General features: G+C 42.6%; 1 protein-coding gene across 8 annotated transcripts in view; it reads right to left on the bottom strand.

The window, feature by feature from the left end:
- The window catches only part of lrrfip1a (leucine rich repeat (in FLII) interacting protein 1a), a 76,054-nt gene that overhangs the window by 13,918 nt on the left and 43,236 nt on the right, over nucleotides 1–18,900 (bottom strand). For 6 of the 8 annotated variants that reach the window (XR_014382607.1, XM_082968861.1, XM_082968862.1 and 3 more), the window contains exons 4-6: nucleotides 9,540–9,692; nucleotides 9,277–9,348; nucleotides 4,317–4,487 (exon numbers count right to left, since the gene is read on the bottom strand). Coding sequence is in view for 7 of the 8 variants with exons in the window: in XM_082968861.1 (XP_082824987.1) it covers nucleotides 4,317–4,487; nucleotides 9,277–9,348; nucleotides 9,540–9,692 (396 nt within the window). In the remaining variant the exon portion in view is untranslated. The remainder of the gene's footprint in view (nucleotides 1–4,316; nucleotides 4,488–9,276; nucleotides 9,349–9,539; nucleotides 9,693–18,900) is intronic. The other 2 variants (XM_082968856.1, XM_082968860.1) reach the window with 1 other exon arrangement.

Below are 18,900 nucleotides of genomic sequence, written 5' to 3'. Positions count from 1 at the left end.
TAAGGGGACTTGCTTCCCTTCAGCCACAAGAGTATTACTGAGGTCAGGCACTAATGTTGGGGATTAGGCCTGGCTTGCAGTCGGCATTCTAATTCATCCCAAAGGTGTTCGATGGGGTTGAGTTCAGGGCTCTGTGCAGGCCCATCAAGTTCTTCCATACCGATATCAACAAACCATTTCTGTATGGACCTCATTTTGTGCACAGGGGCATTGTCATGCTAAAACAGTAAAAGGCCTTCCTCAAACTGTTGCCAGAAAGTTGGAAGCACAGAATGGTCTAGAATGTCATTTTATCCTGTAGCGTAAGATTTCCCTTCCCTGGAACTAAAGGGGCCTAACTGGAACCATGAAAAACAGCCCTATTCTATTATATCGCCACCAAACTTTGCATTCAGGCAGGTAGCGTTCTCCTGGCATCCGCCAAATCCAGATTCATCTGTCGGACTGCCAGATGGCGAAGTGTGATTCATCACTCCAGAGAAAGCGTTTCCACTGCTCCAGCGTCCAATGGCGGCGGGCTTTACACCACTTCAGCCGACGCTTGGCATTGCGCATGGTGATCCTAGGCTTGTGTGCAGCTGCTCGGACATGGAAACCCATTTCATGAAGCTTCCGACAAAGTTCTGATGCGGCTTCCAGAGGCAATTTGGAACTCTGTAGTGAGTGTTGCAATCAAGGACAGACAAATTTTACACGCTAGGCGGTCCTGTTCTGTGAGCTTATGTGGCCTACTATCCTATGACGGTGCCACGTTGAAAATCACTGAGCTCTTCAGTAAGGCCATTCTATTGCCAGTGTTTGTCTATGGAGACTGTATGTATGTGTGCCAAATCCACTAATTTGAAGGGGTGTCCACATACTTTTGTATCTGTGTGTATATAGTGCATTCGGAAAGTATTGAGACACCTTCACTTTTTCCACATTTTGTTACCGCCGTATTCTAAAACGTGTTAGTTTTTTTCCCTTCAACCTACATACAAGTGTGTGAGTGTGTATAAAAAAAGGAAATATCACATTTACATAAGTATTCACACCCTTTACTCAGTACTTTGTTAAAGCACATTTGACAGCGATTACAGCCTCGAGTCTTCTTGGGTTTGACACTACAAGCTTGACAAACCTGTATTTGGGGAATTTCTCCCATTCTTCTCTGCAGATCCTCTAAAAATCTGTCAGGTCTCTCCAGAGATGTTCGATCGGGTTCAAGTCCGGGCTCTGGTTGGGCCACTTAAGGACATTGAGACTTGTCTCAAAGCCATTCCTGCGTTGTCTTGGCTGTGTGCTTAGGGTCGTTGTTCTGTTGGATGGTGAACCTTCACCCCAGTCTGAGGTCCTGAGAGCTCTGAAGCAGGTTTTAATCAAGTATCTCTACTGTGCTCCGTTCATCTTTCCCCTCGATCTTGACTAGGCTCCCAGTCCCTGCCGCTGAAAAACAACCTCACAGCATGATGCTGCCACCACCACGCTTCACTGTAGGGATGGATTTGGCCAGGTGATGAGCAGTGCCTGGTTTCTTCCAGATGTGACGCCAAAGATTTCAATCTTGGTTTCATCAGACCAGATAATCTTGTTTCTCATGGTCTGAGAGTCTTTAGGGGCCTTTTGGCAAACTCCAAGCGGGCTGTCATGTGACATGAGTGGCTTCCGTCTGGCCACTCTACCATAAAAGCCTGATTGGTGCAGTGCTGCAGAGATTGTTGTCCTTCTGGAAGGTTCTGTCATCTCCACAGAGGAACTCTGGAGCTCTGTCAAAGTGAGCATCAGGTTCTTGGTCACCTCCTTGACCAAGGCCCTTCTCCCCCGATTGCTCAGTTTGGCCAGGCAGTCAGTTCTAGGAAGAATCTTGGTGGTTCGAAACTTCTTCCATTTAAGAATGATGGAGTCCACTGTGTTCTTGGGGACCTTCAAGTTCAATCTCGTGCTTCTCTCTGTGGGCTAACATGTCTTCTGCGCTCTGAGTCCTGGGGAGCTGCCCAGCAGTCTCGGGCTACTGCACAGCTTAGAGGGAACATTGGTTGCAGCTCCAACTTTTGCCCTCAGAACAGCCTAAATTCGTTGGGGCAGGGAATCTACAAGGTGTTGAAATCATTCCACAGGGATGCTGGTCCATGTTGACTCCAATGCGTCCCACAGTTGTGTCAAGTTGGCTGGATGTCCTTTGGATGGTAGACCATTCTTGAGACACACGGGAAACTTGAGCGTGAAAATCCCAGCAGCATTGCAGTTCTTGACACAAACAGGTGTGCCTGGCACCTACTACCATACTCCGTTCAAAGGCACTTAAATATTTTGTCTTGCCCACTCACCCTCTGAATGGCACACATCCACAATCCATTTCTCAACTTAATCATATTTATTTTATTTTTTTACCTGTCTCCATCTACACTGATTGAAGTGGATATAACAAGTGACATCAATAAGGGATCATAGCTTTCACCTGGATTCACTTGGTCAGTCTGTCATGGAAAGAGCAAGTGTTCTTAATGTTCTGTATAATGCAGTGTTTGGTTTTCGCCAGGCTTAATGGGACCCATGTCATCTAAAAAGTTATATTTTTGACTCATCTGAAAATAGAACATTCTTCTAAGAGTCTTGATGATCATCCAAGTGCATTTTGGCAAACTTGGGTCCCATTATGTCTGGTGAAAACCAAACACTGCATTTCACAGTAAGAGCCTCATACCAACGGTCAAGCATGGTGGTGGTAGTGTGATGGTTTGGGGATACTTTGCTGCCTCAGGACCTGGACAACTTGCCTTAATAAAAAGGAACCATGAATTCTGCTCTGTAGCAGAGAATTCTACAAGAGAATGTCCGGCCATCTGTCTGTGAGCTGAAGAACAGCTGGGCATATATAAAAGTAATAAAAAAAATGTTTTGTTCAAGAAAAAAGTTAATCCAACATGTCCGAGCAGGAATGCATGATAAAGATATGTTGATACGCAATACCTAAACCAGTGATTGGCATGAATTATATATATAAATATATATAGCCAGGTGATGCAATGCTGGCCATATATATTTACATATATATGGCCAGCATTGCACCTGGCTATATATGAGTCCATGATCCCACGGGAAATCGGCTTATGGGTGTTTTTTCTTTTTAATGCTCCGGAGCTGAGAATATTGGTATATCCAGAGACCAAAAAGCTGAACAGATAAACACATTTCTAATTTGCATGAAATGTAATTATTAATTTCCAATGATTTACTGTCTGTATGGACTGGGTGCCGCTAGTATTCTAAAATAATTTAAATCTTTGAGAACTAACAAATCACCAATAAAAGGCTAGACAGTCAGGGAGAATTGAAAATTACAAAAACTATGAATTTAGCATTATTGATTTTGTTATTATTTGGAGCAAAAGAACAAAGCCATGGCAAAATGCATAGAATTGAAGGAAATTAGCTTTAAAACTTCAATCATTTCTCTCAGTTCCATGGCAGAATATATAGAATCACATAAAATGTGCTTTAAAAAAGGGCCAATTTCCACACTATGTGAAAAAAATGCCCTTGTAGTGTAAGAGCTGTTTGAAAAGACCACCTGAAACTTCAGCCTGCTATAGTGGGAGAAAGTTTTGGCCTTCCATGATGACATCGACATGCAGCAAATTAGTCAATAAAAATAAGAAATAGAGATCCAAACCTCTGCCTAATGCCATATTTTTCGGTTTTCCCCTCACCACTCCGACAGTCCTAGAAAAATTCTTGCTTGAGAAATTGCTATTTGCTAAGAAGCCATTTTTGTTTCTTTATGAGTTTTATTTGAAAAAAAAAAAGAAAAAAAAATAGGTACTTAATTGTTACCCAGGAATGATTTGATATTGAGATAAAAACAGCTATATTGGACATTTAAAAAATAAACATTTTGTCATTTGCTTTAAAACAACATTTCACTCAGTTACAAGGATACATTTTTAGTGGCTTACAAATAAAATCAAATAAATTCTCTACACCACCAAGATGGGGGCATCTAAAATATTCTTTAAACTTCAGCCACACTGACCATGCCCATTGCCACACCCCCTGCCATGCCCACCACCTAAGCACCTTTTCGATCCAGAAAAAAACCCTGGAAATTATATCTTTACAGTTCATGTATATAATCCTCCATTGGCACAGGCAGCTATAGTTTCCAAAAGGCACCACTTGGCTAATGTCAGTCCCAGTTTTCACCTAATATCGCCCTCCTCTATAGCCTACCCCTTACTCTACTAACTTGGCCTCTTTTCCCGCCATCTTTCATCTTACTGTAATTGTATATTTCTCTTGATCTGGCCCTATCCTTTCTCTGCCTCTCCCTCCCATACCTTGGTCATTCCATCGTACTCGCGGCGTGACTCGGACAGCAGCTCTTCCAGCTCCATGAGCGAGTCCTTCAGCCTATCTACCTGGTACATCAGGTTGTTCTTCTCATTGTCCAGCTGGGCGTTGGACACCATGGCCTTGCGGTACTTCTCCTCCACCTCCACAAGGGAATCCTAAAGGAAGAGAAATGCCTGTTGGTGTTGTCATGACGTTGGCCTGTTGGTGAGGTTTATGAGCCCCATAAATACCTTTCCCCCTTTCCTCTCTCTCTACAGAGTGACTCTTGGAAAGCCCTTTGTTAAAATAGAGTCAGGTAACATCAAAAGGGTGGTGAACAGAACCATATTTCGGTAATCCAACCAGTTGAAAATATGTGTTGGTACTTAAAGAATATGATATCAGATCAGTTGTCATCTGAGACATTATTACTGATGATAGGATGACAAAGGGTATCTTGGAAAGTCTACACATTATAGTTATCAGATTCACATGGAATTGTTGTGAAATTTAAATGTTTAAATATGAAACTATTTGTGAACAGACAAAATGTAATTTTAGCTTCTAAATGAGAGAATTGGTTTTCATAAGTGAACTAGGCTCAACTCAGTGGCCCCGCCCATGTGAACAGACATTGGTTGTGAACTATGAAACACGCCCTTCTCTCCCTACTACATAAGCCCTTTACGAAAATGTAACATTTGTGTTTCCGAGGACGACGGTCCATACGTTAAAAGGGCTAATATCAAACTACAGAACTAAGCCAACTTCAGCGTGAGCTCAAAGTATGGCAACTTGGTATGAACTTTGAACTCTTATTCACTAAAGAAGTGATACCGCCTAGCCGTTGAGTTAGCAGCAGCAGCTGTAAACGTGGGCTAGGAAAGGACGGACAAAGTATCTGTCAACCACACGACGACGGTACTACCACGTATCCGTTCTACCACCAGACATATTCTTCAAAGGACAAGGGAGATCTCTGATGGGCAACACGGCCAGCATCTACGACCAACCTATTGAAGCACAGCCCAGAGTAAATATTTATTGCATTTTCCTTTTCCAAAATGGGTGGTTATTTAGAATGCATAAGATTCTGTATTTACGATAGCATAGCTGCATTGGAGTCCGATAGAGACCCAAATTCCTTTGTTCCTCAGTCTTCCCGCACTTTCATTCAAAACCAACCCCCTTTCTTTGTGTAACCAGCCATCATATCTGTACCGTCCGCTAGGGACGTTTTCTTTTATGATATAATTAATAATCAATGTATGACCCATCCTGTGTATGTGTAATTGTTTAGGTATTAGTAAATAAATAAATAAACCACATTTTGTATTGTTGATTCAACTTGTTAGCCAGGGTTCGTGAAGATAACCAAGAATTCTACAACTTCAGATGAGACTGAATAAGGTGATGATTAAGAATTGACTGCTATTGATGTAAAAGATGACCAGATCTTTAAGAGTTTATTAGGAAGATAACAGCTCTATAAACATTTGTGGTGCCACGACTTTCTAGTTAATTACATTTACATGATTAGTTCAATCAGGTAATATTAATTACAGAGAAATTATTTTATAGAATAGCATGTCATATCACTTAATCCGGCGTAGCAAAGACATGACAGTGTATGCACATGGGAACACACACAGACAACATAACAGACAGAGTAACAAACACTCACAAAAAAATGAAAATATACAAAAGAACCCCCCCCCCCCCCCCCCATTAAAGACACACCAATTTCCAAAAAGGGGTATTGTATCAAACGCTGCCACTTCCATTCTCTGTCCATCTCCACATTTCAATTCCATGCGGTCACTTGTACACTCAAGCGTAACATTGTCATCTATCGCCCACCAGGTGCCCTTGGAGAGTTCCTCAATGAGCTTGACACCTTGATAAGCTAATTTCCTGATGACGGCTCACCGCTCTTCGTACTTTGACTTCAACCTCCTGATGTCTGCCTCGATTAATTTCTTTCCAACACTCGCTTTCCCCTCCTTGCCTCTTTTGACCGCACCCTTTCCCAATCCCTTCCAACTCACAAGGCAGGCAAGACACTTGACCTCATCCTTACTAGAGGCTTCTCGCCTACTACTCTCACTGCAACCCCTTCCAGGTCTCTGATCACTACATTGTTTCCTTTTCTGTCTCCCTTTCCTCCAACCCTAACCGCTCAGCCGCTACACACAGATGGTCATGAGCCGTCACAATCTTTGCTCGCTCTCTCCCACTACTCTTCTATCCTATCATCTCTCCCTTCTGCTAAATCCTTCTCCCTCCTGTCTCCTGATTCTGCCTCATCGACCCTACTCTCCTTCCATTCCGCGTCCTACGACATTCACTACTCATTCTCTCAGCCTATTGAGTCCACTGGTCTCACTCACATAGAAATTCCGCTATGCCTTGACTTTTCTCCCCTTTCTCTCCAGATGACATCCTGCGACTCGTGAGGTCTGGCCGCCCGACAACCTGCCCACTCGACCCCATCCCCTCCTCCAGACCATCTCTGGAGACCTTCTCCCCATTCCTCACTTCCCTCAACTCATCCCTGATTACTGCCAAAATGGCCCAAGTTGCTCCCCTCCTCAAGAAACCAACACTTGACTCATCTGACGTCAAACTATAGATCTGTATCCCTTCTTTTCCTTCCAAAACATTTGAGCGTGCTGTCTCTGATTAACTTTTGCATTAACTCTCTCAGAAATATCTTCTTGACCCTAACCAGTCAGGCTTCAAGATGGGTCACTCAACCAAGACTGCTCTTCTCTGTGTCACGGAGGCTCTCCGCACAGCCAAAGCTGACTCTCTCCTCTGTTCTCATCCTACTAGATCTATCCACTGCCTTCGACACCGTGAACCATCAGATCCTCCTCTCCACCCTCTCAGGGCTGGGCGTTTAAGGCTATGCACACTCTTGGATTGCATCCTACCTGGCAGGCTACCAGGTGACATGGAGAGGATCGGTGTCTGCATCACTGCACCACTCTCACTACTGGGGTCACCCAGGGCTGGGTTCTAGGCCCTCTCCTCTTCTCTCTAGACACCAAGTCACTCAGCTCTGTCATATCCTCACATGGTCTCTCCTATCACTGATATGCGTATGACACTCAACTACTTTTCTCCTTCTGACACCCAGGTGGCGACACGCATCTCTGCGTGCCTGTCAGAAATCTCAATTTTCATGTCGGCCCACCACCTCAAGCTCAACAAGACGGAACTGCTTTTCCTCCCGGGCAAGGCCTGCCCACTCAAAGACCTCTCCATCACGGTTGACAACTCCACAGTGTCACCCTCCCAGAGTGCATAGAGCCTTGGCGTGAAACTGGACAACACCCTGTCGTTCTCTGCAAACATCAAAGCAGTGACCCGCCCCTGCAGGTTCCTGCTCTACAACAGCAGTAGAGTACGACCCTACCTCACACAGGAAGTGGTGCAGGTTGTAATCCAGACACTTGTCTTCTCCCGTCTGGAGTACTGCAACTCGCTGTTGGCTGGGCTCGCCGCTTGTGCCATCAAACACCTGCAACTTATCCAGAATGCAGCAGCCCGCCTGGTTTTCAACCTTCCCAAGTTCTCTCATGTCACCCTGCTCCTCCGCACACTCCACTGGCTTCCAGTCGAAGCTCGCATCCACTACAAGACCATGGTGCTTACCTACGGAACTGCCCCTCCCTAACTTCAGGCTATGCTCAAACCCTATACCCCAACCCGAGCACTCCATTCTACTACCTCAGGCCTCTTAGTCCTCCCAGCTCCCACTCAGCCCAAGCTCTTCTCTGTCCTGGTACCCCAATGGTTGAAACAGTTTCCCCCTGAATCTAGGACAGCAGAGTCCCTGCCCATCTTCTGAAAACATCTGAATCTCTACCTGTTCCAACAGTATCTTAAATCCCCCCCCCCCCGCTTCGAGCTCTAACTCTACTGATATCTACATTTACTTTCTATGCCTGTGATATGTGGTTGTCCCACCTATCTATCTTAAGATGAATGCACTAACTTTAGGTTACAACACATCCGCCACACTGATCCTCAACACAGGGGCCCCTCATGGGTGCGTGCTAAGCCCCCTCCTGTACTCCCTGTTCCCCCCCCCCCACACCACTGTTGTCATCTATGCATAGTCACTTTAACGCTACCTACATGTACATACTACCTCAACTAACCGGTGCCGCCACACATTGACTCTGTACTGGCACCCCCCTGTGGGGGGGTATGTATGTATGTGAATAGTACTTTTTTACTGCTGCTCTTTAATTACTTCTTACTTGTATCTCTTATTATCCATATTTTTTGAAACTGCACTGTTGGTTAGGGGCTCATAAGTAAGCATTTCACTGTAAGGTCTACAACTGTTGTATTCGGCACATGTGACTAACAACATTTGATTTGATTTTAATCTGGATAAGAGCATCTGCTAAATGTTATTGAATTTGACATCAGGACGGCATAACTTGTTGACTGATTTGAAAGGAAGCTGAAAAATATATGGGAAAAGATAGGCAAGCCATCTAGCCTGACAAGAACACTGTAAATTTGGCACTTGCCACAAGTTTTAATACTGCCAAATATCCTGCTGATCTGGACTTTCAACATCACTAGACAGAAATCGCAGAGCATCTATTACAATTAGAGGGGTCCCAGCCTCAGGCAACCATTTAATAGCAAGATAGGAGTCTAAAACTATCTGTAGTTGAAATGGGATAGGTAAAAAAATAAGTCTGAAACATTCATTAAACAGTCGCTAGGACTAATCATTGCTTAATAGGAGGCTCTCAACAACTTTATCACCAAAGTCTAAACCTACCATTGGTTAATTCTGAGGAGGTCCAAAACTATTATGGGCTTAAAGTAGTATCATTGGTCATCTCAAAAGCTTACAAAAGGGAAGACTAAAACCATATGAAGATTAACAGGGACGCAGGCTGGTTTACATTGGGGTGGGTCAGTCAGGTATTGTACCTTGACTTCTTTGAGGCTCTGCATGTACTTTGACTCCACATCTTGGATCTGATCCTTCAGCTCATGAATATCCTGGGGTGAAGAGCATGGAAGGGGTGAGGAAAGAGACAGAAGCATGCTGCGACAGGGTCGATACATGAAGTGATGAGCATAATGACAGGTAGAGAATGACATCTTCAGAGCAGTGTGTGTTGTACAGGGATGGGCTCTTAAAAGAGTGGACGTGATGGAAGAGGGTGCTAGAACACCCATGGCTTTCTTACCTTGATCTCTAGTATGGAGGTCTCTGTGTCGCCAGTGATCCACGATTCGCCACTTCCTCTCCGGGAGGAAGACCCGCTGAGTGAAGCGAGGGTAGCTGCCGTTCGGGTGGAAGTGGATTGAGATCCCTTTTCCAGGAAATCTCTGTCCTCCACCTGGGAACAAAGGGGACATACTGATATAATAGGGGCCACATCATGTCTTTAAAGGGCCAAAATGCCATGGATTCACAAGGAATGGGGAAAAAACACTGAAATTGAGTGCAGACGTAAGTCTGCACTCAATTTCCCCATCACATTTTTACCTTTCTCCACTTTGGCCAATCACATTATCCCTCCAAAGCTTTGGGGACGGTCAGCAATCTTTCCATCCAATCATAAACCACAAGCAGTTTAAATGCTGTTGCAACAACAATTGATGGGTAAGTTAAGAGTGCATGCCTAATTGTCAGAGTGGTCTGTGAACTTCAGTGCCTTGCATTGTTCATATCTGTCACAACAACTGACATATCACTACATATGGAATATCAAAACTGTCCTTAGTATTAGACATGCAATGTTAGTCATATTGTTCACTTCCCATGCCTATCAATCAGCATCAATACTGGTTACAGGAGTTCTTGGAAAATAGTTTAGTCAAAAGTAGTTCTTGTCCACGACACACCATATTGTTGTTAGTCTCATTTATCCCATTCTACAACACTATTTTGTTTAATCTACAACACACCATCCAACTGCATGCTATATAATTGCAATTCATATTTTTTATTAACTAGTGCCAGTGTTAACGTCTCATTAGTTCTAAAAGCACTTTCCCATCTTGACAATGATCCAGGATCAATCCAAGTCAGACATTAGTATCTCTCTCCAGGTCTACCCTCCAACTCCACACGAAAGCAGACAGTCTCTCTGTGTGAGTTGAGACCACACTGCCATGACTCTGGGAAGGCAGTGCCGCCCCACTCATATCAGATAAATCGGAGATGGTCATGTGACCCAGGTCTCTGGGCAGGCTACTGCCAGTGGCCGCGCTGCGCAGGAAGCTGCAGTGATCACAGTGGCCCACCAGAGGGCGCAATGCCACAAGGTATATTTCAGGGAGGTCACTTTCTCACATGCACATAAACACAGAGCTCTCTATATAGCCCAATACTCACTATAGCCAAATACTCATGTATATTGCCTCTTTCCAACCAAAACACATGTATGAATGAACACACAATAAATGGCTAAACTGAGAATGTGTCAAACGGACTCTAGGAACAAGGATCAGCCTACAGCTGTATAGAGTAATGAGCATTCCAGACAGTATACACAGCAGCCCACATGCACTAAATTGTGACAGGAGCGTTTGATTCTTATGTAAGAGATGGAGACCAGACAGGTTTCTTTAGGAAACTTTCTGAATGGACATACACCGAGTATAGAAAACATTAAGAACACCTGCTCTCTCCATGAAAAACTGGCCAGGTGAATCCACGTGAAAGCGATGATCCCTTATTGATATTGCTTGTTAAATCCACTTTAAAATCAGTGTAGATGAATGGGAAGAGACAGGTTAAAGAAGGATTTTTAAGTCTTGAGAAAATTGAGACAGATTGTGTATGTGTGTCATTTAGAGGTTTATTCAAATAATCTAAACTTGATGAGTTGGTTATTGAAACAGCTGTGTAGTGCTAGCAAGGCTGCAAAGGGCCAGAAACCTTCAGGTAAATATCGGGAATTGTTCCATGGGAAGTTGAGCAAAATTCCCCAAACTCTAGGGCTTAAATTCATCAAAAAAGTTAGCTTATTACAGTGAACCTTTTTTCTGTGGGATACACATAAGGCAATTCTAGGTCTTGTGGCATATTTTGGTTAAACTACCCCCAATTGAATGGAATGCACTCTTCCATCACATGTACAGTGGATTCTAAAGCTCTTGCACACTAATGAGATGCTATTGAGCCCACACTACTACACAGTCTGAGCCAATGACTACATGCTTTCTGGTAAGTTTTGATTACAATACTGGGTGGGGTGAATATATTACAATACTGGGTGGGGTGTCATACATTATTTTTTTGGTTAACTAGTAAATAGTAGCCTACAGCAAAGTGTGTTAAATCATTTCTAACTTAACAATTTCTACTAGTTAGTTTTTGCTACCATGTGGGTTTTAGCTTGCTTGAGCCTGCTAGCTGAGGTGTGTTAATTCACCTGTTTCCATACATGTTTCATTTTAAAACATGTATCTTACAAAAGGAGTTGTTTAACTATTATCTGTACATGGAAATGTATATATTTTTTACAATCTTTACAGGAAAATGCCACAGGCACCATCTGATGTGTGGAGACATTTCACTGCAGCTAATGTTGAAGTAAAAGCTGTGTACATTTGCAAATACTGTGCCAAATCATATGTGAAGAATGCAACAAAGATGCAGAATCATCTGGCCAAGTGCATAAAGTTCCCTCAGCGCTCACAACAAGCAACCTCTGACAAAAGTCCCTCCACTTCTATTTGAGTTAAATTATGAATTGGACACCTTATCGATAGCAACAGCTCATGGTCCTCCTCCAGGAGTTTTTTTGACTCAATGGAGGAACGTAGTCAGAGAAATGCTGATGAATGTTTTGCTCGAGCTGTGTATGCAACTGGTTCACCTCTGACGCTCACAGGCAATGTCTATTGAAAGAGACTTCTGAATGTTCTTCGCACAGCATATACCCCTCCAGCCAGACATGCATTATCTACTCATTTGCTGGATGCAGAGTTCAAGTGAAGGTCAAGCAAATCATAGAGAAAGTAGACTGTATTGCAATCATCTCTGATGGGTGGTCAAATGTACGTAGGCAAGGAATAATTAACTACATCATCTCCACCCCTCAACCAGTATTCTACAAGAGCACAGACACAAGGACAACAGACACCCCGGTCTCTACATTGCAGAAGGCAGTCAATGACCTTGGACCACACAAGGTATTTGCACTGGTGACCGACAATGCTGCAAACATGAAGGCTGCTTGGTCTAAAGTGAAGGAGTCCTACCCTCACATCACACCCATTGGCTGTGCTGCTCATGCATTGAATATGCTCCTCAAGGACATCATGGCACTGAAAACAATGGATACACTCTACAAGAGAGCCAAGGAAATGGTTAGATATGTGAAGGGTCATCAAGTTATAGCAGGAATCTGCCTCACCAAGAAAACTGAGAAGAATAAGTGCACCACATTGAAGCTGTCCAGCAACACCCGTTGGGGTGGTGTTGTCATCATGTTTGACAGTCTCCTGGAGGGGAAGGAGTCTCTCCAAGATATGGCCATATCACAGTCTGCCAATATGGACAGCTCCATCAAGAGGATCCTCCTGGATGATGTATTTTGGGAGAGAGTGGTAAGCAGCCTGAAACCTATAGCAGTAGCCATTGCACAGATTGAGGGAGACAATGCCATCCTGTGATGTTCAGACTCCCTGGCCTAGGCTACTATTCTACGTGGCAGGGATAGGAAGGCGGCAATTTTTTTGGTCTCGCTTAGGGCAGCATATCAGCCAGGACCGAGCCTGATCAGCGTTGATTAGTCTATAAATTAAGAAAAGATTCCATGTCAAATTATACCATGCCAGGTTGGAGAGGATTGGCGCATTGTCCATTTGAGACAACATTAGAGCATTTTAGGCTCAGAGCCAGAACAACCTTGTATACTGCTGTTGAATAATTAATGAAGTCAGATACATCCAAACTTTAAAAGAGCGATTTATTTATTTACTAGCAAGCGATGAAAATGTGAATTGTATAAAAGAAAGTCCAAACTTTTTTCTTTTACAATAGTAAAATACACCCCCGGCATGTAGCGGATTAGCTGCTTGTGCATCAAAGGACAGTTGGAAAGAGGAGGAGCTGTAGAACGTTTAAAAGACAGACTAAGTCAGCAAAACAATTGCTTATAATCATTAGCAAACACTCCCGCTATTAGGTAAAGTTTATCTACATGAAAATAAAGTTACATATTTGACAGTAATTTTATTTTCATGACGGTGTTCATCCATAACCGTCGGTTATTCAATTACTGTCACAGCCCTAAGTAATGCATAAGTTTTTCTGCATTCTGTAAGTTTAAGAAACATTGCCTTGAGAATCCATTACCAAAAACCAACATATCTTTAAGATATTTTCAAACCCCTCTCCCTCATGAGAGAGAAGATAATGAAAGTTCACAGAAGTAACAGGTAAATATAGATCTATCAATTAGTTAATGTGTTTACTGATATCAATTAAGTGATTAAAACTGGAAATGCCGTTACCAAAATCGGTAACAGATTTTCTGAAAAATCTGAATGGAATTTTTGCAATGGAATTGGCTACAATGGGAAATTGTTTGATGTCCAAACTAGTGAAACAGACTTCTATGATTGGTTCAGATTTGGTCCGGTCCAACGAAATTTGGTCTTATTGGGGGCAGAGCTCATTAAAATAATAGCTGGTGTGTAGAATAATACCCAAATATGCAAAGGAGGATATTACATATTTCTACCTTTGTGTATCTATTTATGACATCACCATGAAGAGAACGACATTCATATCCATAATTATGCATTTATGTGTAGTACAGATCAGGGACCCATGATGAAATTCGATTACCGCAATTCCGTTAACTAGTGTAAATCCAATTCACTTACTGTAGTTTAATTTTGTCAATGTGTCATGTGACAGTGACACCCCATTATTTCAGAAGACATAGTTGAATCTTAATTTGGAGCAGATATTTAAGAGTTTTTGGAAAACATGGACACAAAAACAGAGGGAGTTTTTGCGAAAAATTCTGTTACCAAACTTCGCATCTGCACATTTCTTCCATTAAATGTGTTTTGTGAAATGTTCAGTGTAAATTGGGAACGGTAGTCCTTAGAGTTGTATGGTTTGTAAAAATTTGAAATTAATGGTTTTGTTTGGCATACACTTTAAGTGAAAAATCGGAGTCTCAGCGCAATTCTGTTACACAATGGGAGTCTTACATGGGAACTGGAGCCGATGACCCTTCGAGACCCACTGTGCACTGTCCTCATATAAAGAGCCCCGCAGGGGTGGGATCGGATGTCAAACACACACAAAACAACATTACATTCTTCGAGGCAGTGCTCTCAGATCATGCTTGATAGTCCACATGACACAGTGACAATCATAGCCAATTTTCTCCAGTGCAGTTACTTCTCCAATAAAATAGGAACAGCAAAAGTGAAGTGATTGCTGCTATACAGTAAGTTCGATCGGAACTTCTTGTTTACCACAGAGTGGCTTATTTTCAAGAGCTGATGTTGATTTTTAATTTATTTAGTTGACTGTAGGAAAAAAATGTGTTACAGCTGGCATATACAGTGCATTCTGAAAGTATTCAGACCCCTTGACTTTTTCCAAATGTTGTTACGTTACAGCCTTATTATAAAATGGATTAAATAAAAAATAAAATCTCCGTAATGACAAAGCGAAAACAGGTTTAGACATGTTTGCAAATTTATAAAAAAGAAATATTATATTAACATAAGTACTCAGAACCTTTGCTATGAGACTCGAAATTGAGCTCATAGTAACATGTCATCCTTGAGATGTTACAACTTGGAGTCCACCTGTGGTAAATTCAATGCCAAGCGTCACGTCTGGATGAAACCATCCTTACGGTGAATCATGGTGGAGGCAGCATCATGCTGTGGGGATGTTTTTCAGCGTCAGAGACTGGGAGACTAGTCAGGATCGAGGTAAAGATGAACAGAGCAAAGTACAGAGAGAACCTTGATGAAAACCTGCTCCAGAGCGCTCAGGACCTCAGACTGGGGCAAAGGTTCACCTTCCAACAGGACAACAACCTAAGCACACAGCCAAGTCAATGCAAGAGTGGCTTCGGGACAAGTCTCAATGTCCTTGAGTGGTCCAGCCAGAGCCCGGACCTGATCGAACGTCTCTGGAGAGACCTGAAAATAGCGGTGCAGCTACGCTCCACATCCAACCTGACAGAGATTGAGAGGATCTGCAGAGAACAAATGGGAGAAAGACCCAAAATACAGGTGTGCCAAGCTTATAGCGTCATATGAAGATGACTCGAGGCTGTAATTGCAAACATTTCTTAAAACCTGTTTTTACTTTGTCATTATGGGATATTGTGTGTAGATTAATGAGGGGGGGGGGAAAAAACTATTTAATCCATTTTAGAATAAGGTTGTGACATAACAAAATGTGCAAAAACTCAAGGACTGAATACTTTCCGAAGGCACCGTTCAGTATCATAATGGGTGGGGTCAAAGGTCAGATTAATGAATGCCTTCACAAACCCTGTGATGGCGCTGGTAGTAGATCTGGCAGAGTAGCCCAGATTACTAAATATGTTGGTACAGTAGGGAGGGAGTAAGAATACATGTCACAACATGTATTCAAAAGACATTGTAGTCAGTGCCTGGGTAACATTAAGACCATGTCATCTAGCCTGGTCCCAGATCTGTATGCCGCCTTGTCAACTCCTACGGTCATGGTCACACCAAACATATTGGCAAAACTAGCACAAACCGATCTAGGAGCAGTTCTGGGAGTGCACACCTCAGGAAAGAGGTAATTTTGTCTTTATAAACAACTTCGAAGTGTGTGTGAACAGACCTCGTAGCCATTGTAGGAAGAAAGCTGTTGTCTAGGAGAGGACAGATCATTTTTGTTGTAAAGGTCAGAGGAAGTATAGGATGCCTAAAATTCGAGAAAGAGGCAGAGGGGGTGGGATTGAAAGAAAAAGCAACACAGAAAGAGAGAGAGGAAACCGAAATGACTAGGAAACCTAAATCGAAATGTGTTTTGTTGAAAAGTTAAACTGGCCAATGACGATCCCATTCAATACAACAAAATTAGGTGGAAACATCCTCCTAGCCAACATCGCGATGTACAGTGGAGTCTGAAATTGACACCCTTGACAAAGATGAGCAAAAATGACTGTATAAAATAAATAATTCAAATCCTGAGCTGTACACCATTAGCATTATTTCTGCAGCCGTAACTTCACACACAGTTCACGGTTTCTTTCTAAAGTTTTAATAATGATGAACGAAACCATGCCGAGTCATACTAAGTCATAATCAGGTCAAACGCTTCTGGCATAAATTCATTTGGCATAAATGCTGAACAAGAGAACATATCCATTTAAAGCTAAAGGTGGAGGTGGAGGTGAAGAACCAAAAAACACCCAGATTAACTAGAAGAAAAAGACACTGAGTGAGAGGAGTCAGACATGCAGATATCACTTGACGGTTAGTGGACAAGCCGTGCTGAGAAAGAGAAAGGAGTGAACATTACGCAAGACGCACATATCGCACAATACAATTGGGGTCAGAAGTGAGATCCAGCATCTGTAGGTAACACCAAAGTATTAATGCACAGTCATTTACACGACACCCACCGGCTGCAGGTCTAGTCTGGAGGAGTGAGAGAGACTGCTAATGCTCATATCACTGAGTCTGGAGCTCTGAGAGTGGGTGAGGAGAGAGAGAGCTAAACCCTGGTGTCTACAACAATTAAGAAAACATTGCTATCAAACAGGCCACATTTCTGCCACAATTAATTTCCTTAGAAAGCGGAAGATGCAGGGTTAACCATCTTCAGATCAATACATTTTAATTCAAATGGTTCTTTATTGGCAGAATAAATGAAGGCAGTAGGGCTTTTACCAGAATTATAAAGGAAAGAAATAGGGAGAGGGAAAGAGGGAACCCACCAGCTGCAGGTCTAGTCTAGAGGAGTGAGAGACCCTGCTTGTGCTCATCACGGAGTCTGGAGCTCAGAGTGGGTGAAGAGGAGAGACGGAGAAAGCCTAATGAACTACAGGGCACCTAACTACAGCACAGTGAGCACACCATGTAAAATTGCACCCTTCTATCTGCGAAATCATAACCAACCCTCACTGAATCCAAAATTGAACAGTCAAGGAACTATCTTTGAATAGTTCAATGTGGTCAATAATGACCTTTTAAACAGTGGACTGATGAAATAAGGAATACGGAAAAAAACAGTATGGAATTGTGTGGCATGGAAACCCCACTATCCTGAAACTCCCTTATAAAACATGCGCAATGAACACACACATTTCTGACCATTTAACTTGTTCCAACTGAAGTCAACTTTTACCCATTGGCATCCATCCATTTACCCTGCTGGAGACTAGCCAGTTACTACGGGTTAAAAGACACTACTAACCAGACTGGATATAGCACTGTACCCATCGTCATAACTGTTGCTCTGTAAGGGACAGAAGCCACGCAAATGAGCAAGAATACCGCAATAATTTTTCCATTTGGGCTATTCATTAAGATCAGTGGCTTTCGTCTTTACATGTGTCACGATCTTTGTGTTTGTCTTTTTTCTTTTTCTTGGACTTCTTGTCCTTCACCCCGGAAAGGGAGGAGCAGCCCTGGGAGAGGGGGGTGGAGGAGAGGAAGATAGGACAGGAGGGTAAAGGTGTGTCAGGAGCTCTCTCCACCCATCGGGAAAGCCATCGGGCTGTTACCTACCCATGCCACACACGCACAGTAATTACTGATATACTGTACCAGATGTCACAGAAAGAATACATAAACACATGTGCAACAAGGCAAGATGCGAGGAAGAAACCTTGCAATCGCCTCATTGATTCCCATCACCACCAAACAACTGATCAAGATGTTAGCCATATGTTACTTTATGATTTGGGTCAAACAAGCAAACCGGTGCAAAAGCCAAGAAAATCCCAAACTGACGCAACTAGGCCTAGACCCATCCCTTTTTTGGTTTTAACAACTTGCGTTTCCCTTTATGGAATTGTGTCTCACTCAACATATCAACGCTACTCCAGAACCTTAGCACTACAATATTTTCCATGATTACTCACCATAAAACAATTCTCTATGAAGATTCAGACAACAGTGTTAAAGAGACACCGACGCAGCACTGAATCCCAAATGGAACTCTATTCCCTATACTGTGGGCATTATGAGTACGCACACTACCCTTGGATTTTTTTCACATTTTGTTGACGAATTGGGATTGAAACTGATTTAGTTGTGATTTTTTCTTCATTGATCTACACAAAATGTTTCATAATTTCAAAGTGAAAAGAACATTTACATTTGTTTTACATTTATGAAAGTCTAATAACTAAAACAGTTGTGATAGTATTCACACCTTTTGTTTATGCAAGCCTAAATTAGTTCAGGAGAAAAATGGCTTAAAAAATAATAATAAAAAAGTCACATGGACAAATAAGAAGGGGTTGACATTTTATGACTACCCTTTTCCTCGGTCCCCCATACATACTACATATGTAAGGTCCCTCAGTCAAGTATTGGATTTCAAGCACAGATTCAACTACAAGAAGG

Source organism: Salmo salar, chromosome 25 (genome assembly GCF_965601325.2).
Source record: "Salmo salar chromosome 25, fSalSal1, whole genome shotgun sequence".
Lineage (NCBI taxonomy): Eukaryota > Metazoa > Chordata > Actinopteri > Salmoniformes > Salmonidae > Salmo > Salmo salar.
The sequence above is the reverse complement of the archived record's forward strand: the minus strand, read 5'-3'. Positions and strand labels throughout refer to the sequence as shown.